General features: G+C 43.0%; 1 protein-coding gene across 2 annotated transcripts in view; it reads right to left on the reverse strand.

The window, feature by feature from the left end:
• parp8 (poly (ADP-ribose) polymerase family, member 8) overlaps positions 1–26526 on the reverse strand; it is a 443855-nt gene that overhangs the window by 119295 nt on the left and 298034 nt on the right. For both annotated transcript variants that reach the window (XM_078550076.1, XM_078550068.1), the window contains exons 8-10: positions 24791–24851; positions 20559–20649; positions 6376–6442 (exon numbers count right to left, since the gene is read on the reverse strand). In XM_078550076.1, the coding sequence (XP_078406202.1) occupies positions 6376–6442; positions 20559–20649; positions 24791–24851 (219 nt within the window). The remainder of the gene's footprint in view (positions 1–6375; positions 6443–20558; positions 20650–24790; positions 24852–26526) is intronic.

Genomic DNA, 26526 nt, shown 5'->3' on the forward strand with positions numbered 1-26526 from the left:
CATTAAACTATATCTTTAACTATTTACATTGCATTTCTGTAACTCCCCTTTTACAGTCTCCCACAGTATTCTCGGCCCTTAGGGAAGACATCTTGGAGACATGAGGGCTTTCTTCTGCATCTGGTAGGACACCATCATCTGCAGAATTGGACAACACTTTATCAGCATTGCTGGCAGCACTGCTGGGAAGCAATGTATAGGTTTCAGGATGACTGAACTGCAAGGACAATGACGGCTTTTCAACGAAAGACTGATCCAAAAGTGAAGACCGAAGAGAATTGACATTTGGACCCTCTGGGACTAGAAGAGAAGAGCTGTGGACACCCTGAGGAACTTGTTGCTCCCTTGAAGGACTCAGGGATGATCTTCAACTTCTGGGATGACTGCCACAGCTGTACCCTTTCCTGCTATATCAAAGACTGAAAAGGCATTGAAGATCGGAGATTTCAATGAACTTAGATGACAATGGAAAAAACTAACCAACTTCCTGTAAGACAGTCAGGAAAAGAAGAAGAGATGATTTTGCAATGATTTTTTGGGAAGACCATCTACTTTCTGTAGGTAGTGGTGAGAAAGCTACACTTCTCTCTGCATGAGGTTGCTCCATTATGGGCAATGGGGAGAATAGCTGATGATATGGAGACAAGACAGCCTCACCTTCTGTAATGAGAGGAATTTCCTGTAGACCATCTGGGACAAGATTACATAGAAAATAGGAGCAGGAGTAGGCCATTCGGCCCTTTGAGCCTGCTCCACCATTCATTATGATCATGGCTGATCATCCAACTCAATAGCCTGCTCCCGCTTCCTCCCCACATCCTTTGATCCTTTCGCCTCAAGAGCTATAACTAACTCCTTCTTGAAAACATACAATGTTTTGGCCTCAGCTACTTTCTGTGGTAGTGAATTCCACAGGCTCACCACTCTCTGGGTGAAGAAATTTCTCCTCATCTCAGTCCTAAATGGTCTACCCCATATCCTCAGATTGTGACTCCTGGTTCTGGACTCCCCCACCATCGACAACATCTTTCCTACATCTACCCTGTCTGGTCCTGTTAGAATTTTATAGGTTTCTGTGAGATCCCCCCCCATTCTTCTGAATTCCAGCGTATATAATCCTAACCAACTCAATCTCTCCTCATATGTCAGCCCCACCATCCCACGAATCAGTCTGGTAAACCTTCGCTGTACTCCTACTATAGCAAGAACATCCTTCCTCAGATAAGGAGACAAAAACTGCACACAATATTCCACGTGTGGTCTCACCAAGGCCCTGTATAATTGCAGCAAGGCATCCCTGCTCCTGTACTCAAATCCTCTCGTTTTGAAGGCCAGCATACCGTTTGTCTTCTTTACCACCTGCTGCACCTGCGTGCTTACCTTCAGCGACTGGTTTACAAGGATACCCAGGTCTCGTTGTACATTCCCCTCTCTCAATTTATAGCCATTCAGATAATAATCTGCCTTCCTGTTTTTGCTACCAAATTGGATAACCTCACATTTCTCCACATTATACTGCATCTGCCATGCATTTGCCCACTCAATCAGCTTGTCCAAATCACACTGAAGCATCTCTGCATCCTCCTCACAGCTCACCCTCCCACCCAGCTTTGTGTCATCTGCAAATTTGGAGATATTAAATTTAGTTCCCTCATCTGAATCATTAATATATATTGTGAATACCTGGGGTCCCAGCACCGATCCCTGGCGTACCCCGCTAGTCACTGCCTGCCATTTCCTGCCTGTCAACCAGTTTTCTATCCATCTCAATACACTATCCTCAATCCCACGCACTTTAATTTTACACGCCAATCTCTTATGTGGGACTTTGTCGAAAGCCTTCTGAAAGTCCAAATAAACTACATCCACTGGCTCCCCCTCATCAACTCTACTAGTTACATCCTCGAAAAATTCCAGTATATTTGTCAAGCATGATTTCCCTTTCGTAAATCCATGCTGACTCTGTCCAATTCTGCCACTGTTTTCCAAGTGCTCAGCTATTAAATCTTTTATAATGGACTCTAGAATTTTCCCCGCTACCGACGTCTGGCTGACTGGTCTATAATTCCCTGTTTTCTCTCTACCTCCATTTTTAAATAGAGGGGTTACATTAGCTGCCCTCCAATCTGTAGGAACTGTCCCAGAGACTATAGATTGCGGTACAAGATTTTGCAGCTTCAGTAGTGCTAAGGATTCTACTGCTGCTTCTGTGCAGACATTCAGCTCTGGAGGGAAGAAGGACTTCAGTGGGACAGAAGTACGGGTGTCAATTGACTTTCAACCCTGGAAGATACTAGATCTTTACAGTGTAATCCTCTATGGACTCTGGCATGGAATGAGGCAAGGCATTCTCTGTGGAAGATTATTCATGGACAACAGGAGATAGGCTAGGCAATTCATTGGTAGGTTCAGTGGAACTAAGATATAAATGCTGCTCAACTACTAAAAACACAGCTGACTTCTTTAAAAACACAACAGAGGCTTCATATGCTGGAAAGATGAATCATCCTCGAAGACCTCAATCCCCAAGAGATCACTTATTACTGCAAGGGATTTTTCCTCATCACTCCCCAGGAAGTGTCAATCAGGTCCAGCAGGTCTTCATCAGGATGGTCACTGTCTGCGGCAGTGCCTTCTTCCACCCTTGGCCTTACTTCACAAAGGACTGAGAGACTCATAACTTCAACCTCTGCCTGGGGTCTAGTGGATGGTGTCTCTGTGAAAGAAAGGAACTTATTGCTGAGTGTATAAACTTCCTCAGCTTCTGAAGGCTGAATTTCCCCTGCTTCTAATTAAAAGTTTGAAGACTGTTGCATGAAAGGCAGTGAGTTGTTCAAATGATGAGCACCATCTGGTTTTCTAGGATTCCCAGAAGTAAGCCAATATCGCCACTTAATAAGGATGTGCGTTGATTGTGAATAACAGAGAAAATCAATAATCTGCTGCCCCTTGTAGATGAGAGGAGCAATAATCCTGCTGTTAGTTGGAAGGTCTATGCCGCCTGGACCTTGCAGCTTGATGTTTAATGGATGAAGGGTCATTGGGTGAAGCCAGTCGAGGTCATCTACTAATATGTTAACAGCAACTCCAGTATCAATTTTAAAAATAGCATTGAAGCCATGAATTTGCAGTGTAACTGACCAATAGTCTGGATTCAGATTATCTGTAGTTTTGTCCTTATCTTGACTTTCCATTTCTTGGAAGGAGTGTGTTTCATAAATACTGTCTTGTCTTCGACTTTGCTTAGAATTGTTGAATTTGCAGAAACGCTTCAAATGTCCAGTTTTGCTGCACTGGAAACATTCAAACCTCCGCCCTCCTGCTGGGCAGTCCTGGGGTGGAATCGTCTGTGCCCATTGGCATTAGGCATGCTCGGCGGCCTGAGTGGACAATGTGGCGAGAAGGTCAAAAATCAGTTTCACAACGTCGTGAAACCAGTTTGCGACCATCTGCTCAGACCGTCGATGGCGAGTTTTTTTTTAACGATAGTGAACATTATGTACAAGTGAGTAACACCAGTTCTCAGGCTGTGCAACTACATCTTCTTAACTTTCTTAAACCTGCCACTACATCTTGGTGCGCCCCGGACAGTAACAGTGGAGGTGGAGGCAGCCTGCTGACTGCTACGCACTGTTTGTGATCACCTTGGCAGCCATCCACTGGAGGGCCCTGGCCTGCTTTCGGGGTCCTGCTGTGTGGCAGTGACACTCTCCTTGGCCTGTGGAGCTGGAGCTGCTGAGATTACAGGAAGAGGGGATTCGGACGGGCCAGACACTCCCGGAGTCACCTGGTTGGATGACCCCGGGCTGTGCACCTGCTGATCCTCCTCCCTATGGGTGCCCGAGGGCCCCTGGCTGATTCCTTGAAGAGAAGGGGTAGCTGGAGTGAGATCAGGCTGCCTCTCATCCCTCTAGCATACAACCTGTTGGAGGCCAACTATGGCGTTGTCGATGGAGTTCAGCCCGCACAGCAGTGCAGGCCGCCATCCTACCAGTGTTGACCTCGGTTGACATGCCAGCACTATCACCTCAGCCTGAAGGCAGATGGACTCCTCCATCGTGCCTTGCAATCTGAGGAGTGCACCAGACATCCCTTCCTGTTGTTCCCAAGCTTGTCTTGGCAGCTCCAGCAACTGTGATATGACCGAGTCCAGAGGCTCGTCATCTGACTTGGATTCAGCCAATATCTGACCTCCAGCAGTCCTCCAAGTGCTGGACACCTGGGAAGTTCTTGCTGCCACCTGTTATGGATCAGACAGTGCAATGTGTTCATCAGATGGTGATCCCAAGCCACTGTAAAGCTAGGTCCCACTGAGGTGTGTGTCTCTGTGCTGGTGGAGGATGTGGGTTAGTGCTGTGATGGGGCTTCAAGAAGGGTTTCAACAGATTTCTCTTCTGAGCTTCCCTCAGGGCTTGAGTGGAGGCCCAGGGTCGTGTACTGCTTTGGCAGTTTCCCAGATATGCCTGCAGAAGCAAGGGGAGATAATTAGTGCATGGCAGTGGCCATGAAACAAGACACATCACTCATGGCATGGCTGTCTGTTGGATGTTGCACTGCTGGATCCTCATTTGGTAGAGCACTGCCAATCTCACCGTCAGCACAGGAATGGTCCAGACCCTCACCAGCCAGCTGGATGGCTCTGTTTTCAAAGTCTGTGAGGACCTTGATTTCAGGCATTCCGCCACCAGTCTGTGACCTCTCCCTCTTGTTGTGTGCCAGCTTGTCCTGCATGAATAGAGATGGAGACAGTGTAAGCAGGATAACTGCCAGGCCAGATGATAAGCATGCCTGGCATGTGTGGGTGGTGAGTGGCGCCATGGACGGGATGAGGACAATGAAGGTGTGTGTGAGAGAGTGAATGGTGATGTCCCTTGAACTAGCAGTGAGTGAGAACCCTGTGGATGTGTGATGGGTTTATAACTGTGTGAGTTGAGAGTGATGAGAAGAGTGACTTACCCTGGCAGAACAGAGGAGATCATTCATCCTCTTGCAGCGCTGGGTGGCTGTGCTCCTTTGCAGGGCGTTCGCGCTGACCGCCACTGCCACCACCTCCCAAGCTGGATTAATGATGTTGCTGCCCATCCTGCAGTCAAACTGGGGGTAGATGGGAGTTTTTCATCCCAGACACCCAAGACTATGCGATCATGGAGTGGCTCGTCCTTCAGCACTCCCTATCCGCAAGAACTAGCTGGGCAATATAGATTGGTTAGAAATAATTCAATTGATTCTCTAGGTTGTTGCGTGAGCTGGTTAAAATATGCTCGTTCAATTGCTAAGTTTTGCTTCCAGCTAAAATAGGTGTCAGAATAGACTCCAAGTCCACGGTGGATTCCTGCACCCCCTTGCCTTAAGAGAACATCGTCTGCTACTGGACCTGCTGCACCAGGAAAGGAACTAACTTGAAGCTTTGGCTCCTTTGTTGAAGGCCTGATGCTGCTCAGTACCAGAGAAAATAGGTTTCCATAACTCCCACTGCTGGCATCTCTGTGGGCCTACAAGTCAGTCAAAACGGTGGGGTAAGGGCAGGGTCTGCTCACGTGGTGCAGTCATCATTACCTCTCTCCAGTGTGCCTCCTCCTTCTGCCAATTTGTTACGAGCTGCTTTCAAAGTTTTTATCATTCTAAGCTTCCTTCGATAACACTGATGTGTTTTTTTCATCAATGTCTCCAGTGCTGCCATGATGTTTTAGAATAGCCCTTCTATCTTGGACTCTAGGCATGGGACTGTAGACATACTCTGGTATTTGCTTAACACATGCTTATTAGTACTACATCTAAACAGGTTACAGAGTAGGCATGTTGCTTCTAGGCATGATTCCAACCTCTCTTGACAGTCTAACACATGACTGAGTAATGTCAGCTTTACATCATCATCAATATCATATATTAGCATATCCCACCTTTATCCTACATTATTAATATTGAAGCAACAATAACTTGCATTCACATAACAGCTTCCAACAACAATTTGAATTCATATAACACCTTCCAACAGCAACTTGCATTAAAGTGACACCTTCAATAACAACTTGCATTAATATGACACTTTTTATGAATTCAGAGTGTCTCAAAGTCCTTTATAGTCACTAATGGACATTGCAGCCTGTAATATTTGCAATAGTCAAATTGCACACAGCATGGTTCCTCAAACAGCAATGTGATAACAACCAGATAAACTGTTTCAGTGATCTTTGTTGAGGGATAAATGTTGGCCAGGACATAGGGAAGAACTCCCCTGCTCTTTTTCAAAATAGTGCCATGTAATCTTAGTTTAACATCTCATTCAAAAGACTTTGCCGCAGGCAGTGCTAGGTGCTATGGGAATGCAGGTGCCGCTGCTCTTTAAATATCTTATAATTTTTCTGAAAGACTTACTTTTTCAATTGATGTCCCAGTCCAAATCGATCCTTTGTTGATGTCTGGAAAACATCAACTGTTGGAACTATAAAATTACAGGAGAGAGACAAAGGATACAATTAGGAGCAAGCAAATAAAAACATAATAGCCTTTCATGTGTTAGAAGTAAGGAGCTCTCAAAGACTATAGGTGCCTTGTCTTCCTGTAAATTATTTACAATCATTGACTGGTTTAATTGCCCAATGTCTGGGAATGAATGATCACTGTGTCACAGCTCTAATTACAGTAAATTAAGAACTGTGGGAATGAATTTGTTAAATACAGTACTTTAAATGGAAATGGTCCTGGATAAAGAGCAGTGGGACATTGTGTTTGACACACAAGAGAATAAAGCTATGCTCAATCTTTCAGAGCTTATAAGTCAGTAAAACCTTATTCACAAATAAAACCAACTTGAATTAAGTACAAGAATCACAAAAATGTGCACTATACTTTTTTGTGTATTTAACACATCTAGAGATGTGAGAAAATATGGCACAATCTATTTATTGTACTTATCATGTGCATACCTGGAAATGGTGACATTCTATTTTCCCCTTCCCCTTTGTTTCCATGGAGACATACTGTTACCTACACAGCAGTGAGTGTCATGGACCATATTTTCCTGTTTGTTAATGTTAATGAAAAAGCATAAGTGTTTACAATATTGGTAGAAAAAACAAATGGATTATTTGTCCATGTTTAGTTACATCTACCCTTTCAGATCTAGATTTCCAGATTTTAGTGAAAAGCTAGTAATAAAAAAAAATTGGTGTTTGTTAACACCTTGTTAAAGTCATTGATGGTAAAGAAGATGCTTGGGGTCACAAGTTCTGCAGGTGCAGAATCAAATTAAAAATGTCAAGCTCGACACCATTAAAGATAAAATGGTCAGCTTGATCAGCACCCTACTCACTATCTTAAATAACCGCACTCTCCAGCAGTGATGTGTGATGGCTGCAGTGGGTTCCATCCACGAGATGCACTGCAGCAACTTGCGAAGGCGCCTTTGAGAGTTTCTCCCAACCTGCTGTTGCCATCACTGGAAGAGATGGTGGGATAGCGGTAATGTCATTGGGCCAGTAATCCAGGTTAATGCTCTGGGGACATGGGTTCAAATCCCACAGTAGCAGCTGGTGGAAGTTAGATTCAGCTAATAAAATCTGCAGTTGAAAGCTAGTCTCAGTATGATGACTATAAAAACAATCATTGATTGTCATAAAAACCCATCTGGTTCACTAATGTCCTTTAGGGTACCTAGTCTGGCCTATAGGTGACTCCAGACCCACAGCAATATGGTTGGCTCTTAGCTGCCTCTGAATGGCCTAGCAAGGCAATTAGAGATAGCTATGCCCCCATCCCATCAAAGAATTTTTGACAAGGAAAGCATAGAAAATGTCATCACCTCAAAATCCACTCCATGTTGCACACCATCCCAACTTGGAAACAAATCACTTTTCTTTCATAAGTACCGGGTCAGGATCCTGGAACCCTTTACTTAACAACACTGTGGGGAAACCTTCACCACACAGATCGGAGCAGTCTAAGTGGAAACTCTTTCAAGTTATCAACAGTCACAGATTGCAACCCTTTCGAGTACAATCACAGTTCTTGGTTTCCGGGAGTGGGACATGAACCCACAACCCTCTGATTCAAAGGCGAGGGTGCTATGAACTGAGCCCAGCTGAAGGTTGCTCACCACTTCAAGGGCAATTAAGGATAGCTATATCTCAAGAAAGAGCTAATTCAATGAAGCCAGAATTCCGTGAGTTTAATGACGGGAAGATTTTTAAGTATCAGCACAGCGTTGACAGAAGTGAACGTGGTGGTAGACTTTGAGTGAAGAATTCTTTCAAATTAAAATATAAGCAGAAAATGCTGGAGATACTCAACAGGTTTGGTAACAGCTGTGGGGGAGAAATGGAGTTAACATTTCAGGTCTGTAATCTTGCATCAGAACTGGGAAAAGTTAGGAATGTAATAGGTATGGAGTAAGTCAAAGCAGAGAAGGTGGGATAAAGAACTAAAGGGAAGATCTGTGATGGGGTGGAGGGCAAGAAAGATTAATTTGTAAAAGGATAGCCATGACCAGATTTAAGCGTCAACAGACAATTAACTGCCTGTGGCTGTGGTGTTCACCCCCATGAGGGAGGTTATTCCCCTCCAAGAGCTACTGACTAATCAGATGGCCAGCTGCCCTCCAGTTTCAGCAGTGCCATTGGGAGTGAAGACCACTACTGAGGCTGCAGTTCCTGACGAGGAGCCATTACAATGAGGTCTTGGTGCAGATTTGTCAGGAACAGGCAGGCAGGGTCCAGCGAGGCGGGGGGAGAGGGGTGGGGGGGTGTGGAGGGTGGGGGGTGGGGTGGGGAGGATGGAGTTTGGTGATTGGGAGGCTGGAGTGAGGTGTGGGGTGGTGATGGGAGACAAGTGGGCTATTTCCATGTGCAGTGGCCTCCGTCAGCACAGGGTGACAAATCATGAGGGCCAGACTGCCGAGCTCGCAGCCAAGCTGAATTTGTGGGCACCCCCTCCACCTGCCGCCCCCCTGGTAAAATACTAGCAGCAGCGGGAGGACACCCTTAAATGTCCATTAGTTGGCCACTTAAGGCCCTTAATTGACCCCAAGGAATAGTCTGACACCTACCCCACCTCTGGCAAAATACCAGTGGAGGCAAGTAGGCAATGGACACGGTGTCCCCTGCCTGCCAACAGCTCCCGGGGAGCATAATATTCCATCTACAAATTCTGTTTCTCTTTCCACAGATGCTGCCTGACCTGCTGAGTATTTCCAACATTTTCTATTTTTATTTCAGATTTTCATCATCTGCAATAGAGGCATTTTGTTTATATCTTCACAAATTTAAAGTGGCTCTTTAGAGGAAGTAACTGGATCGTGGGAAGTAAAGGAGGCTTTTTCTCTTTTAATTAGTTCAAACACTCAATGCAGGCAGATATAAAACGTGCACCATAATTTTTGTCCCTGGACACAGATTACGTTAGTGAAGGCCATGCACGTGAAAGGTCTTGCAAGGTGGGCAAGTATTTCCAAAGTCATGAAGACATGCATTATGTCAAATAATTATTTTAATTCACCAGCTAGAAATCTCAATTGAACTTTTAAAAAGCAGACTTGTTAAAACACAGAGACTAAAGGTAACTTGAGATCACAGTCTAAGAAGGCTTCCCCAATTTGCAATACTGTACATTCTACATTCCAATTCATTGAAATGGATACAGCGTGTCTGCAAAACCCACCAAAGACAGTGATCTCCTGGGGAATGTGAAGGATACATATCTGTCCAATTATCTAGGCATTAAGGCAATCACCTCAGATATTCAACTGTTGGAAATAGACCATTAATCCTAATCACTGGAACAAAGGCATCCTGGCTAAGAAAGCTTACCAGACATGATCTAATCAAATTATCCTTGGAATACAGGAACAATGACCTTATTTGAATTCCATGGACAGTTGGAGTGGAACGATCACATGACAAGCTAACTCTTTGCATGTTTCAACCACATGTTTTCGCTGCAGAACAAGGATTAAGTAGTTGAGACATTGAGAGAGAAGATCCATGGGGTCCCTCCTGCCTCCGTCTCTCTCCAACTCATCTGGCAATCTTTGAGCTCTGTTTTCTGATAATGATCATCCAGGGACACCCCTGCTTTAGATAGAGATTTCTTACAGAATTCATGCCAGCACCAACATCTCCAGAAGAACAGCCAACACAGCAATCTATATTTTAAAATCTTAAGCATTGGGACCACAGAAGGAAAGTCATAAGATCAACAAATTGAGCCTGAAGCCAGCCAAGTCACCAAACTACAGACTGTATATTCTTTTTACATTTTATGGACTCTAATTTGGCCAACCTATCCTTTGCCAATCTGTAATCTGTATTTGTGTGTACATGAGCTTCGAGACTGTGTGCGTGTGTGTGTGTGTGTGTGAGAGGGAGAAGGTCGGAGCATATTTTATTATTTTACTCAGCTCAGTTTAAGTATTAAAACTAATCCCATTCTTTGTTAATCTCCAAAAAAGCTGTCCAATTGGTTCACTTATCATCAGTTAAGTGTTTTCTAAATTGGCAAGTATATCCTTTTCAGAATAAAGAAGGACCTGTTGCAGTCAAAGGAGGAGAGGGAAAGAGGATAGCTATTCTACCTCTCCTCACCTAATTGTAATAGCAATCAATATTATTTATAGGGGGGTGGAAGGTAAAACAACATCAAGGATAGGATGGAAGACAAGGTAATGTGAATCTTTGTGGCTTCATAAATGAGCAATAAGCAAAATAAAAAATAGTTCATGTGTTATCATTAAAACTGTGAGGTGCAAACATCCTTGACCAAGTTTATTAGTAATTTTGATTTTTTATTGTTGTTTATTAGATATTCATTTTGGAGGTTTTCCCATATGATTCAACTGCACAGTATGACCGTCAGCCAGTTTCACTCTCAGGTTCCAAGCCACTCCCAGCACCTCAAACCTACTGTGGTAGCTGAGTACAAACAAAACCTAGGGAAAAGTTGGTGTTACACATATATGGCTGACTTATGACTAAAAAATTCACATCTCAAATTTGCCCAGTGCTACTGGCCCTGTCCTTCTGACAGGCTGATGTGCATGTGTGTTTGAGCTTTAGGCATGTGGGATGGGGTGCGATTATGTGACAGAAAGAGGAAAATAAAGGAAATGGTGATGTCTCTTTATGGTAATGAATGATCTAGATGAAGGGACAAGGTCCATAATGCAGACCAGAACAAAAGTTGTAATGGAGGGCAGAGGAGAGGTTTGGATCTCAAAAGCCAATGAGTAAAAGCAAAGGCCAAGTTCTAGCTGTTAAAGTCCACACACTTTCCAGGGTGATTACAACTCCAAGTTCACAGTTTGGTTACAAGAAGTAAGGGCTGAACTTTTTTCTTCACTATAAAGTTTTACAGCATTGATATACAGGAAGTGCTTATTTTATTTGAGGCCAATGCAAAAGGAGATGCAAGGAAATGTCAAGAAAAATTTAAATGGAGAAAAGGAAATTCAAGGATCAAAAGAAATTCAAAAAAATGTCTGGAAAACAATACAGTTCAGGATGATTTCATAATTTAGGAGTGATAATTGGTATTTTGCTTAAAACATCTGCATTATTGCTGCTCCAGTGATGTAGAATGTGCAAGTGGAATTTTCACTTCACTTCCAAAATCAGAGAAGAATCTCTCATTTTTACAAGTGTATCCTTTTGATAGGTTATGGATGGATATGAAACTAGAATTCATCATGATTATTTCATTTCTTGTTAACCTTTAACATATCACAGATCAACTAAATCTAATGGAATTTAAAATATTTCATGTGCTCAGAATAGGCAATGATAGCTAAATGACATCTTATTGCAATCATATTTGAGAAAGGTTTAATAGCATATGAAAACTTTTGCACAGGACTGTGCAGGCAGTATGCAGAGCAAAAGTAAGATTGAGCTCTGATGTAAAAGATTAATACTGGAAGACTAGGAGAGTAGTTCTCCAACCATTATTAGGTTTAATGGACGGAAAATCGCATAGAACACACGCCTGAATACCTATGTCTCTTCCTGGCAAGTGAAAAAGGCTGATATAGTGCAAATGTCAGGATGGTTCGTGGCTTAGAGGGGAATTTGCTGTTCCCATGCTTGTCCTTCTAAGTGGTAGAGGCCATGGGTATGGAAGGAGTTGTCGAAGGAGCCTTGGTGAGTTGCTGCAGTGCATCTTGTGGATGGTACATACTGCTGCCACTGTGGAGTGGTGGTGGAGGGATTGAACATTTAAGTTGGTGGATAGGGTGCTGATCAAGTGGGCTGTTTTTTCCCGGGTGGTGTCGAGCTTCTTGGGAGTTGTTGGAGCCACACTTATCCAGGCAAGTGGAGAGTGTTCCATAATACCTAACTTGTGCTTTGTAGATGGTTGACAAGCTTTGTGGAATCAGGAGGTGAATTACTCGCTGCAGAATTCCCAGCCTCTGACTTGCTCTTGTAGCCACAGTATTTATATGGCTGGTCGAGTTCAGTTCTTGGTCAATGGTAAGCCTCAAGATGTTGATAGTGGGGGATTTAGTGATGGTGATGCCATTGAATGTCAAGGGGAGATGGTTAGATTCTCTCTTGTTGAAGATGCTCATTGCCTGGCGCTGATGTAGTGACAATGTTACTTGCCACTTGTCAGCCCAAGCCTGGATATTGTCCAGATCTTGCTGCATTTGGACATGGACTGCTTCAGTATCTGAGGAGTCACGAATGGTGCTGAACATTGTGCAATCATCAGCGAACATCCCCACTTCTGACCTTATGATGGAAGGAAGGTCACCGATGAAGCAGCTGAAGATGATTGGGCCCAGGACACTACCCTGAGGAACTCCTGCAGTGATGTCCTAGAACTGAGATGATTGGCCTCCAACAATCACAACTATCTTCCTGTGTGCTAGGTATCGCTCCAACTAGTGAAGAACTTTCCCCCTGATTCCCACTGACTTCAATTTTGCTAGGGCTCCTTGATGTCACACTTGGTCAAATGCTGCTTTGATATCAAGAGGTGTCACTCTCACGTCACCTCCGGAGTTCGGCTCTTTTGTCCATATTTGAACGAAGTCTGTAGCGAGGTCAGGAGCTGAGTGGCCCTGACGGAACCCAAACTGAGCATCAGTGAGAAGGTTATTGCTAAGCAAGTGCCACTTGATAGCGCTGTCAATGACACCTTCATTCACTTTGCTGATGATCAAGAGTAGGCTGATGGGGTGGTAATTGGCCAGATTGTATTTTCCCTGCTGTTTGTGGACAGGTGGATTTGTCCTGCTTTTTGTGGATAGGGCAAACCAAGAAATTGTCCACATTGTCATTGTAGCTGTACTGGGACAGCTTGACTAGGGGCACAACTAGTTCTGGAGCACAAGTCTTTAGTACTATTGCTGGGTGTTGCCAGGGCCCATAGTCTTTGAAGTCTCCAGTGCCTTCAGCTTGTATTTGATATCACGTGGAGTGAATCAAGTTGGCAGAATACTGGCATCTGTAATGCTGGGGACCTCAGGTGGAGGCTGAGATGGTTTATCCACTTGGCACTTCTGGCTGAAGATGGTTACAAATGCTTCAGCCTTGTCTTTTGCACTGATGTGCTGGGCTCCCCCATCATTGAGGATGGGGATATTTGTGGAGTCTCCTCCTCAGGTTCATTGCTTAATTGTCCACCACCATTTACAGCAAGATGTGGCAGGACTGCAGAGTTTCGATCTGATCTATTCTAGGTTCATGTTCTAGATTGTTGTTAATATTAAAAATGGAACATTTTGTATAACGAGTAAGTTTGTGGACAATGGGAGTAGTCTGTTACTGACTGAGCAAAAGTGAAGAGTTCCACTTGACTCCTGATACAAGGCTGCAAATGGGTGTTTCAAAAAGAAAAAATGGGATGTTCTCAATAATTTGCCACTCCATAGCTAGATGAACAAACTTTGACATTTAAACAGGTTATGCGGCAAAGAAAATTATGTAGGCATAATAATATAGCCTTTTTATTTAACATGTACCTCTGTGCATGACCCTCTAATTGTTCAGTGGACACATAAAGGGTGATCAATAGCCAGAATGGAAGTGCAGGAACAAGGGGCTTATTTGAAAAACTGTCAGCTGCAAGGGGAAGAGGGAATGGTTGGTATACTGGGGGGAAAATCTCAAATGGGCTGTGTCATCACCTTTATCTGAACCTATCTGCTGAATGCGTTGTTGGGTCTAAACGAGGGGTTGCAGGAACTTGGGAATGCACGTGGCTGTGCCTGTCTGGGGTGCCGAGCGGAGCAACAATCCTCAGTTGTTTTATTAAGAAGGAGGCACATTTTCACTAAAATGGTGGTAAGTATGTAAAATAGATTACCAGCTTGGAGAGTGAAACTCAAAACATTAATGGTTTTCACGAAGAAACAACATGGGTTCTTAATAAATGGGAAAAGGTGGGATTCAGGGGTTTTAGAAATGCACCAAGGGATATCGTGGATTGAAACAAAAAGATTCTGGAGCAAGATTTTTAGGTCGTTGGGCAGACGCAGCGGGCGGGCCCAGGAGTGGCCAGGAAACGATGCACCGACCGCGATTTCATGCTGGCAGGCCAATTAACAGCCAGCCAACGTGAAACGTGTGCTGAAAGGCTCAGCACTGCTGGGGTGGGGGCTGGAGGAAGGCGAGCGCTGAAGTCTGCGCAGGCACAGGGGAGCGCAGAAGGAAAACTCCCTGAAGGCAGAGGGATGCCTCAGGGAGCTGAAAAATTTTAATATCAAAAATAAAGATTTTGAAAATGTGAAAAAAATGTCTCCACATAGGACTTACTCACATGAACATAAACATAATAAAAATGATGTCAAAGCATTTTAATTTTTTAAAATTAATGTCAGAAACCTCATCCCGCCCATGGATGAAGTTTCCTCAACAATGCAAAGGCTGCCTGGCCGATATGCCACCCGCCAACCGTAAGGTTGGACGGGCAGTGAAAAATCTCCCTCGATGAATACTTTAATGGCCTGAATAAGCCTCTTGATTGTCAGTGGGTGCGCTTCTGACTCTCGTGCGTGCCTGCCGACCGAAATATCGTACGAGTGCGCGATGATGTGGGGATGCTCACCCGACACCATCGCGCGCTATTTTATGCCCGATCGGATTGGGTGCGCATCTGCCTGCGGGTCATACTGAAGAATTTTTGGCCCCGCTCACCGACGCGTAAACTGATGCACGGTGATGTTGGGCAGGCGTCCCGACGTCACCGCGCGTCATTTAGATTTTCAGTTCCGCGGGCGCGCTGCCAAGTTGGCTGCGCACCTACTGAACCGTCAAAGGCCTATTAAGGCCATTTAAATAGTCTTTAAAACAATTAACAGGGCTGCCCGTCCAGCCTTAAGGTTGGCGGGCAGGCAAAGAGCCCAGACGGCCTTCACATTTTTCTTGGAACCTCATCGACAGACGGGATGAGGCTTCATGAAGGTTTCATTAATTAAGTAAATTTTTAAATCAAATTTCATGAACATATCCTGGCTCATGTGACACTATCAAATGAGGGGACATGTCTTAAAATATTTCCTTTTCTTTATTAAAAATTTTAAACCTTAAACGAATCTCCCTGAGGCACAGAGATTTATGCGCTCTTTAGCACACATGCGTGAAAGAGTGCAGGCCCCGACTCAGGGAATTCCCCCTCCCGCCCGCATAGGGAGCGCTCAGCGCTTCCAGGTGCGCGTTAGGCTGGGTGGGCCTTAATTGGCCCGCCCACGTAAAATGGCAGCGCAGCCTCAATCAGGGGCACCTATTGGGTTCGCGCCAGCACCCGCCCGTCCCCGCACAACCCCCCGATGGGGTAAACTTCTGTCTATAAAATTCTGCCCCTGGAAAAACTCTGCTCAGTTCTTTTCAGGCATGAATCTGCTGAGTTAACATCTTAGATCAATGGTCTTTCATTAGATAATCAACTGGTTAGATTAACTCCACCTTCCTCTTTCCACAGATGCTGCCTGACCTGCTGAGTATTTCTAGCATTTTCTGTTTTTATTTCTGATTGCCAGTATCTGCAGGATTTGCTTCTAGTTCTGCTTGTTTATACTGTGGATGGTTGGGCTACAAGGCAAAGTCTTCTCCACCCCCGGGTACAGGTTGGCAGGCAGGGGGCTGTAAAATTGGGCACTCTGCCATGGGCACCGTTCCTGATGCCTACACACTGCTAGATCCCCTGCCGCAATTTTACCAGAGATAGGGGAGACATCAGGAGGCCCACCTTCCTGTTGACCAATTGAGGCTCTTATGGGACCAATTAATGGCCATTTAAGACCCTCTTCTGGCTGCTGTTGGGATTTAAGCCAAGGCAGGAGAGGCCATGCCAAATGTGCAGCCTGGCAGCTTCCACTGCTCAATTTTATTGCAGGGCAAATGAGAGAAATGCCTCCTTTATGGGCCTCCTGTGTCCATCAGAGGCTCCCACTCAAGCTCTTGCCATTCCCCCCCCTCTCAATACCCCTCACCCCTGCCCTGTCCACATCCTCTAAACCCCTCACCCACTGGGTCTGCCAGCCTGGCTCTGGCATGACGCCACTCCGCTTAACATCAGAAATGGCTCCATCAATTATTGCCTTTGGAGACTGGATGCAGTCTCTGCAGTGGCTACTGCTCCTAGTGCCGCTACGGGGACCAGAAAGCTGCCAAACTTCCGATGGGGGCAGAAGCTTTGCTTCCAGCCGGTTAACAGCTTAATGATGATGTGGTTGAAGTATCGATCAGCCATGATCTAATTAAATGGCAAAACAGTCTCAACGTTCTGAATGTTCCTTTGGAAGTCCACAAATGGCAATGTTTTCAGGACAATTACAAACAGTTTTTTATACAAGTTTGCAATTTTAAGAACCAATGGGGGATTTTTTTTTTCTCTGTGCTACATATGTCGCCACATACTGAACCTATTCTTCCACCTGCAACAGCTACCGGAATTGCTGGTGATTTTACCCTCCACTCACTAAGTGGAATATGATAATTCAAGCATTAAGGGCATTTTGCGTTTTCCTAACACCACTTTGCATATTCTGATATAGGTTTTTCACAATGTTGAACGAGGGGGTAGAGCCAATTTACATATGTCATACACTATATATCAATCTCTGAAATGGTTCGCAGCACAAGGTCCATAAGTCACGCTAGCATGCTAACTTTATTAGTGCTGACAGACTGAGGTCAGGAAGTTTAAAGAGCTTTTTTTATTGTAATTTTCCTCAGGCGTTCTTTCAACCTAAGGCCTGTTTGAATTTGCATCTTTGCTGCTGAGGCAGCACACCCATGGCCTGCTCCCAGCCCTTCTTTACTGCCTTGTTTGGCCAACTATGGCAATATGAGAGGGAGTAATTTAAAAATATATACGTATAAAAAGCAAAAAAAAAAACTAATCATGAGGAGAATCAAATATAATCTCAAATTGTCCAAACAATAGGGTATGAGGTAAAACGACCAATCCCAATTTTATTACCAGACCAGAATATGATAGCAGTATCTAAATGGTTTGTTTTGTTTGCAGTAACATTTTAATTTTTTCCTGTTTCCTATCAGCTATACATCAGCGCAGCGGGCAAAAATATTTTATATGGAATGACAAGTGATGGATTCTTCCATCCCTTTAATGGATGAATGCTCAGCAAGGAGATAAATCGCTCACCATCTAAATTTGTCTCATATGTGGTGAAATGACAAACAGCCTAGAGTGCGTGACAAGGCATCTCAGCATTTTGTGTGTTAGCTGGGTTTTCAGCAGCTTAGCTTATAACCTGCTCCAAATATTTCATACAACACCGGACAGGATCGCGCTTATGAAGTAAGGAAATGCAGGTATCCTATTTTTGAAGTGTCATCGACGCTGTTCTGTAAGAATTTTGCTTTGTTTGCTTTAATTAATTTTGGCACTGTAAAGTCCATTCTGGCTGCCATGTTCACCATTTCCTGCTGAGATCCATGCAGGTTTTTGAGTCTATCATTGGCCGAGATAGGAGATAGCTGGAGTCAAGTGCCAGGATGGAGGGTCTAAAGTTCTGATGATAATGTACGTAGGCTGACTTGTGCCTACAACCTCCAATGTGGGACTATTTGACAATGGGATGGAATTACACCAAAGGTCATCCAGATCTCACCCCATGTCTACACAAGTGCACATTCTAACAGAGTTCCTCAGATTATGGAGTAGAAATCATGGGCAATTTTTCTTTACTCTAACCAAAGGTTTGTTAAAACAAATTGCAGCATCTTTATCACCACTCTGGATGGGGTTAACTAACCAGCTACCTAATATTAAACTTAACTATTTATACCATTTTTATCACTGTGGGACTAAGTTAATGACTTCTTAAAGTTGCATGCACAGATTTTTATTGCAAGCATATGCACCAAAAATAGAGAGGCACATTAAACCATTGCCTTTAGTCCCCACTACAACTCCCTTTCCTAGCTACTGACTCCATCCTCTCCCTGGCAACTGTCTGAGGCTGAACCAGACTGTTCACAAACTTGGTGTCATGTATGACCCTGAGAGGACCTTTCAACCACACATCCGCACCATCACTAAGACCACCTATTTCTCTTTCCGTAACATCACCCCTGCCTCAGCTCAGCTGCTGCTGTAACCTCTAGCTTAGTCTATTCGAACGCACTCCTGGCTGGACTTCCACATTACACCCTCCGTAAACTTGAGGTCATCCAAAACTTTGCTGCCCCTGTCATAACTTGGACCAAGTTCCATTCATGCATCATCCCTGTGCCTGCTGACCTACAGTGGCTCTTGGTTAAGCAATATCTTGATTTTAAAATTCTATTCCTTGTTTTCAAATCCCTCCATGGCCTTGCTCCTCCCGATCTCTATAATCTCCTCCAGCCCCACAACACCTCTAGTAGCCTGCCTTCCTCGAATTCTGGCCTCTTGAGCAGCCCCAATTTTAATTGCTCCACCATTGGTGACTGTGCCTTCAGGTGCCTCTGTGCTAAGTTCCAAATTAACCTCTCCACCTCGCTTTCCTCCCTTAAGACCCTCCTTAAAACCTTCCTCTTTGACTGAACTTTTGGTCACTTGCTGAAGACGTCCTTCTGAGTTTCATAGTAATATTTTGATTTATAATGGTCTGAGTTCCTTGAGAAATTTTTTAATTATTATTTGTTCAAAGGATGTGGGCATTAGTGGCTAGGCCAGCGTTTATTGCCCATCCCTAATTGCCCTTATTCTGAGGGCATTTCAGAGCCAACCACATTGCTATGGATCTGAAGTCACATATGGGCCAGACCAGGTGAGGATGGCAGATTTCCCTTCCCTAAAGGGCATTAGTGAACCAGATGGGTCTTTATGACAATCAGCAATGGTTTCATGGTGACCATTAGACTTTTAATTCCAGATTTTTATTGAATTCAAATTTCACCATTTGCTGTGATGGGATTCAAACCCAAGTCCCCAGACCAATACTCTGAGTCTCTAGAATACTAGCCCAGTGACAATACCACTATCCAGTGCCTCCCCCATAAGGTATATAAATACAGGTTGTTGTTGTTGTTGCTGTTATCATCTTGGGAGCTGGAATTTTCTTCAGTGCTCTTGCCACTGGAGGTTTTGTGGGGGAGTCCTGTCCATCGCTTGGTGATCTAACCCTGAGTCGGACCCATTTTCCTGGATCTGGGTTCATTATGTATTTACTATGTATTGTTTATTATGTATTGCTTCTGGAGACAGCTACTATCAGGAAATTGTGTGGTTCTGTATTGCAGTATTTGTTCCAACCTCTGACTGGAGAGGAACTACAAGGAAAAGGGACACTAGCCTACTGAAGATCTGAAAGCAACGTTGTGCAAATGGCTCTGTATGGGTTCATATCACTGCTGCCAGTAATAAGAGAGCTTGGCCATGGGAAAGGTGTCCAGGACTAGTTCCTCTCCTTCCTTGATTCACCTTGGCCACTTTTCCACTGCTGTTTCAAAGTCAGAATTGCCCTTCCCTGCCCACCATTCTGTTCTTACTGTTGACTGGCCTGAACAGGAATATTAGATGGGTTTGTATACTTTACCCCATAACCTGTCTGACCACTCGCCACCCCCTCATATGATGCAAATTGGATGGATGGATGAAATTGCTGGTGAGGAAAGTAGGGCTCTTATAAGGAATTTGTCACCATATTCCATCTTCTCAGTAGCACAACCACTATGCTGCCTGAGATCAGGTGTTATAGCTGAGGGAGAGCCAGTCCAAAGATCTGTTAGGCACAGAACCACACCAGATAGAGTGCTCACCCTCAGAGGTATTGAGGGAAATGAAAATGAATCCTTTCAGGCTAATTTTCTGGCCTTAGGCTCTAAGTGAGGAGCATCTCCCACCATGGATGTGTATTGGAGCTGATTATAAATGGCCTGAAATTGTAGACAGTGCCTGCCTAAATGTTCAATTTGTGTTCTTGGTGCTGGTAAGGTAAAGTCAGAAAATTATCTCTCCAATATTATAGCTATATTTTTGATCACTGTCAAAATAAAATATTGGGTGGCAAAACCGAGTTTTTGGCACCTATATATGTTAAACCTGTTTCGATTTTGATAACATTACTGTGAGTGAAGATTCACATTAACCTAAAGGTACAGAACAGTACTAACCTGGGCCATTTAAATACTGTGTGAGAGAGCAATGCAGCCGCACTATCACAGGTTCTGTGCGAATTACGTCCCAAGCAATAGCAATCTCCTCCTGTCAAATAGCCAGGCAAGCAGAAACAAAACAATTTATTCAGAAATATAAAAGTAACAAGATCTATCAGAAATGTATAATGAATGATCACACTAAACACACGCATCATTCACTCTCTAATATATTAGAACAAATATACTTGCGTATCTTGTGTGCTAAACCTTACACCATTTAAGTTGTTATTTTAACAGCTCAATCATGCTTAGCTCCTTTTAAATTGTTACTATCCATCGTCACAATCCATTGCAAGGAACTGGAGGCTCAATAAAGGAAGAAACTCAGTAAAAGCCAGACCTGGATCCTGTTGGCAAAACTCATCCTGTTAATAATTTTAGTGAAAGGTTTGGCTTACGTATGTTGCATTTGCCCCAATGGGATGGGTGGGGTGATGGGTGGTGTTTGTCAGAGTCAGTGTAGTCAGTAGTTGGATATGATGGGCAATAGGAACATGAGGCATCTCATTTCCTAAACAGACAGTTGAAACACAGGCTTCGCATGATCTAGCCAAAGTCTTTACCATGCTAGCTGCTAACTCACTGGGAACTAAATCTGTCTGTGTGATTTAATTGAATTAGAGTCAGATAGACTGCAAGCTTGAAATTATCAAAAGGAGTTAGGTGTAGAAGGCATTTGAAATGCTAATGAGTAAACATGGATGAAAGCAGCATGTAGGTGTGATGGAAATTTGCATTTTTAGATAAGTGAGGGGGTTGTTTAGGTTTCAAAGGGATGATAGTATGTTTACAACTAACAAGATAAGCAAGGCCAAACAGTATGTTTATTTTTCCCAAAGGTACTGATCATATAGGCAACATTAAAGATTGTTATATTATGGGAAAAGTAAATTTCCAAAGACATATAGAACAATGGAATTTATAGGTTAAAGAGAAAGAAAAATATATAAAGAAGGACGGAAGGTTATGTTGGGGGGGTGGGGGTGGGGTCATGCAATATCTAAAAGGACCATGTAAAACAGCCTTGAGGAAGCCTCCAGCCACTTTTGCAGAAGTCTGTTGCGTTCAGTAACCAAAGGTGGAGGAAAGCCTTTGGAATTCCACTGTCGAGTGGGTCTGTGGTAACCTTGGTGGCTTGCCTATCTAAATGTAAAATCTATGTTGGACTGTTGCCTTAAAGGGAGTGTGTAGTTGGGAGTCAGGTTAGTTAGGGATTTTGGGATTTGTTATACTATTAAGTAACTGTGCTTGAAATCTTTTCTTTTGTTAATAAGTGTCTTAATTTAGTTTTTAAAATCTTTAAAGGTGTTGGTGGGCTCATTATTTCCGAATTCAGTGCACAAATTTTCTCATAGTAAATACAAATTGCATAACCATTGTGATAGCGTGGCCAAGTTTCCTTTGTGGATCTGGCTCGCCGTGCACACATCACTTGTCACGTCATAATATGCAAGGTGTAGTTAAATCATAAATGCAGTTGTAAAGAGTACATTTAGAATTGGAGATATTCATTGGTGATTGTTTGCCTGAATAATGCAGTTGCAACAACACTTTAGGAAGCTTGACACCACTCAAGACAAAGCAGCATGTTTGATTGGAACTTCATCGACCATCTTAAGCATTCACACCTTCCACCGCCCACACGCAGTGGCAACAGTGTGTACTATATACCATGATGCACTGCAGCAACTCACCAAGCCTCCTTCAATTGCACCTTCCAAACTCGTAACCTATACCATCTAGAAGCACAAGGGCAGCAGATGCATGGGAACACCACCACCTGGAAGTTCTCCTCCAAGCCACTCACTATCCCTAGCTGGAACTATATCACTGTTCCTTCACTGTCACTGGGTGAAAAATCTGGAACTCCTTTCCTAACAGCACTGGGAGTGTATCTACACCACATGGACTGTAGCCATTCAAAAAGGCAGCTCACCACCACTTTCCCAATGGTAATTAGGGATGGGCAACAAATGCTGGCCTTGCCAGTAACACCCACATCCCATGAAAGAATTTTTAAAAATGATTTCACACTTAGGGCAGAGAGGAAATCTTTCCCTGGACAGTAACTGATGAACTTCCAGTCTTTGAGTTGTTATGACGTGGCAGATGTGCGTCAGGCGGATCAAATCCACGAGGGAAACCTGATCACGCTATCACAACGGTTTTACAGCTTGTATTTATTTCGAGATACGTGCCCTGAATTCAGAAGTAATAAGTCCACCAAGACTTCAGAGGTCTTTTAGAAAACTAAATTAAACATTTATTAACAAAATAAATTATTTCAAGCACAGACATAAGTCTACCAATTACTACTATAATAATTACCAAAACTCCTAATTATTCTGGCTTCTAGTTACACTCCTGTTAAGGCCTATTAAAAAATAGATTTTAAACAGGTCCAGGCAAGTCAGCACAATACCCTGAACAGTAGAATTCAAAGTGGCTTCGGTTCCTGTAGACAGCAGGCTTAATGCACAAATAATGGAGGCTCCTCACACTTCTGTTAGATCTTACAATGCCTTCCCTGACACATAACCTCATTCCCCCTTTTAATGTAAATTCCATTATACCCATATGTCTTTGGAACTTTATCTTCCCCATAATATAAATCTTTTCATGGTGCTATTATTGTCAGTAACCTTTGGGAAAAATAAACACACTGTTTGGTCTAACTTCTCTGGCTATGTGTAAACGTCCTACCATCTCTTTGAAATTCAAACTGCCCTGATTTATCTAAAAATGCAAATTTTCCTCACCTTATATTCTAAGATTTCAGCCATGTTTACGTATTTAGCATTTCAAACCTAGCTTCTTTTGATGAGTCAAAGCCTTCAGACCCACTGTCTCCAATTCAATTACATCCCACACATACACACACAGAGAAACTATCCAAACCCAACTATTAACCTACTTTTACAATACATCACAATAATGTGAGAATCATTATACTTTCATGGCAGAGTCCATTGTTCCATGTTTCAATTACGGGACAAATTCCTCTCTTCAATCTTCTACAATTTAGCCTCATTACCCTTTGTGTGACATTCCTGGTATTGGATTCAGTGCTTGGACTAAATGTGATGAATAGTGCTCCTGAGCTAGGGAAGACAACAAATGAGCTAAGGTTGTTCAGTGACTTCCTCTAGGAGCTTTGGATGTGTGGAAATCTGGCAAAAGCAGGACTGGGCTCACATTGATGACCTTCACTTTCAAAATTCAGGCCTGAAGAAAGAGCAATCAGTTTCTGAAAGTTGCCCCCAGTACTTCATTCAAATGACCTGTTGCCAAGACTGGGACAAAAATCAGTGCCTTTGGTAGGATTGGAAGTAAAATTAGAAAAAAAAATACGATACAGGCAATTCTTAATCTATATCTGAAGTAGCATATTGTTAAAGGATTTAATTTTACATAGTTCACTGGAATCATCAGAATAAAATACATATATAATACAAGATCTCACTCTCCGTATTACTGTTTGGGCGGGGGGGGGGGGGGTCCCAACAATACGGGCAGTTTCCATCTTTGGCCAAGATTATTAGTGAATATCGGTTACACATGGCTCAATTTTAAATTGCCATTCCTCCACCTCTATGAATGATGGCACAGCCTCACCATATGATATATCTCATATGATATTATTCTTCCCCACTTTCAAGGTATTTATTTCATACTATCCTTTCATTGGCTGTATGCCGTGCATTGTTCCCTGATTCAGATCATTGGCTGGAAAATTATTCATACCTCTGCCTATCGCACGAGGTAAAACATTACAGCCTGGAATTGATTTCCAATTTTTCTCCTTTTCTCTTCCCAAGGGGAAGAAACTGCCTCTCATCAATTCTCAGAAACCACTATTAGAAATCTGATTGTCCTTCTGGGTTGTCAAGGGTAAGCTCACCATTCACCCATCCATGTCACTGCTTCTCACACCAGCACTGTGCAACCTATCAACTGATGTCTAGAATGAGTTAACTATGTGTGCAATGAACTCATAAGACAGCATTACTATCCTGAACATTTTCACAGCAGTGCAGACAATTTTAATTCCTGAACTGAAGAATGGAATTTAATGAGCTGTGAATAAAGTGCCCTTCAGTATAAAATCAGAAACATTATTCAATTTATTTGCAGATAAATTAATGAATCATGTTGTAATATAATGAACAGCAGGTTTGTTTACTCACATCGAGGAAGCTGACGTCAATGTGCAAGTCGATGTCCACATCATCAATTGCTCCATATTCCCTGAAAAAGAATAGTTTAAATGAATGCCTCCGGAAATTAAGCATAGCTAAGAAAGTTAACATGATTAACCTCTTAAAAATGTCAGTAGATGCGGTGTTCCACTGTACCAGTGGTCAGGAAGATGACTCGGTTGATAACACTCTCATTAGAAAGCTGTGCAACTCCACTTAGTAACTTGACCATGTAATCTAGGCTGACAATCCTGTACAATTCCTTGAATGAGAAGTAAAAGCAAGCCCTTATCTGGCTGTTTAGCTGAATTAGCAAAAGATCCAATTTGAAGAAGAAAAGTGAATTCCCTTTGTGTTCCTAAACGTATGTTACCAAAACAGATCAACTGTTCATTCTCTCTGTTGCTCTTGGGATCCTGATCTGTTTAAAATAATTGCCTACATAACAGTCACTGCACCTGAAAATAATTCATTGTGAAAAGCTTGGTTTCTGACAGATAAAATAAGGTGCTACACAAAAAGAATTTGAAATAAGTTGGCTTTATATAGATCCTTATGCCTTTATTGTGGGATTGAAGTGTAAGAGTGCAATTGTCTGGGGCCTTGGTGAGACCAAACCTGGAATATTGTGCAGAGCTTTGGTCTCCTTACCCTATCTGCCTTGCGGGGAATGCAACAAAGTTTGACTAGGCTGATCCTGGAGATGAGAGGATTGACCTGTGAGGAGCAATTGAGTAGACTAGGCCGATATTCTTTAGAATGCAGAAAAATGAGAGGTGACCTCATTAAAACATATGACAATTTTAAGAGGCCTGAAAGGGTAAGTTTTGGGAGGTTGTTTCTCCAGGCTGGGGAGCCTAGAACATAAAATCTCCATAAAATCCCAGCAATAGAATTCTCCAACATAGCAGGAGGCTATTCTGACTGTCATGCCTCTGCCAGCTCTTTGAAAGCACTGTCCAGTTAAGTCCCACACCCAAGCTTTTCCCCATTATTCAACAAATCAGTTCCAATCAAATACATGTCAAATTGCCTTTTGAAAGTTTCTATGGAATCCGATTTCCCACCTTTTCAAGAAATGGGTTCTAGATGATACCAACCCTCTGTATGAATGAAAAGTGCTCATTTATCTCCAGTTCTTTTGCCAATTATTTTCAACCTAAGGCCTTTGGTTACTGATCCACTTTCCAGAGGAAAGAGTTTTCTCCCTCCTTGCTCGATCAGAACCCCTCATAATTTTGAATACCTATATTAGGTTTCCCTATAACCTTCTCTGCTCCAAGGAGAACAATCCCAGCTTCTCCAATCTCTCCACATAAGTAAAGACCCTCATTCCTGATTTCATCCTGGTAAATCTCCTCTGCACAATCTCCAAAGCCTTGACATCCTAAGGCATGGTGCCTAGAATTGTACAGAATAATTTATGAAGGGCCTAATCAATGATTTGTAAAGATTTAGCATAAATTCCTTGTTATTGTCTTATACGCCACTATTTACAAAACCAAGAATCTCATATGCTTTCATAACCACCTTTCAACTTGCCTTGCCACCTTCAAGGATTTTTGAACATGGAATCTCAAGTCCTTCTGCTCTTGCACCACCTCAAAATAATATCATTTTAATTGTTCTGCCTCTTCATAGCGTTTCTTCCGAAATGCAAAACTTCACACTTATCCACGTTAAATTGTATCAGCCATGTGCCTACCCATTTCACTACTCTATCT

The sequence above is a fragment of the Cetorhinus maximus genome, chromosome 1, assembly GCF_964194155.1.
Source record: "Cetorhinus maximus chromosome 1, sCetMax3.hap1.1, whole genome shotgun sequence".
Classification (NCBI taxonomy): Eukaryota; Metazoa; Chordata; class Chondrichthyes; order Lamniformes; family Cetorhinidae; genus Cetorhinus; species Cetorhinus maximus.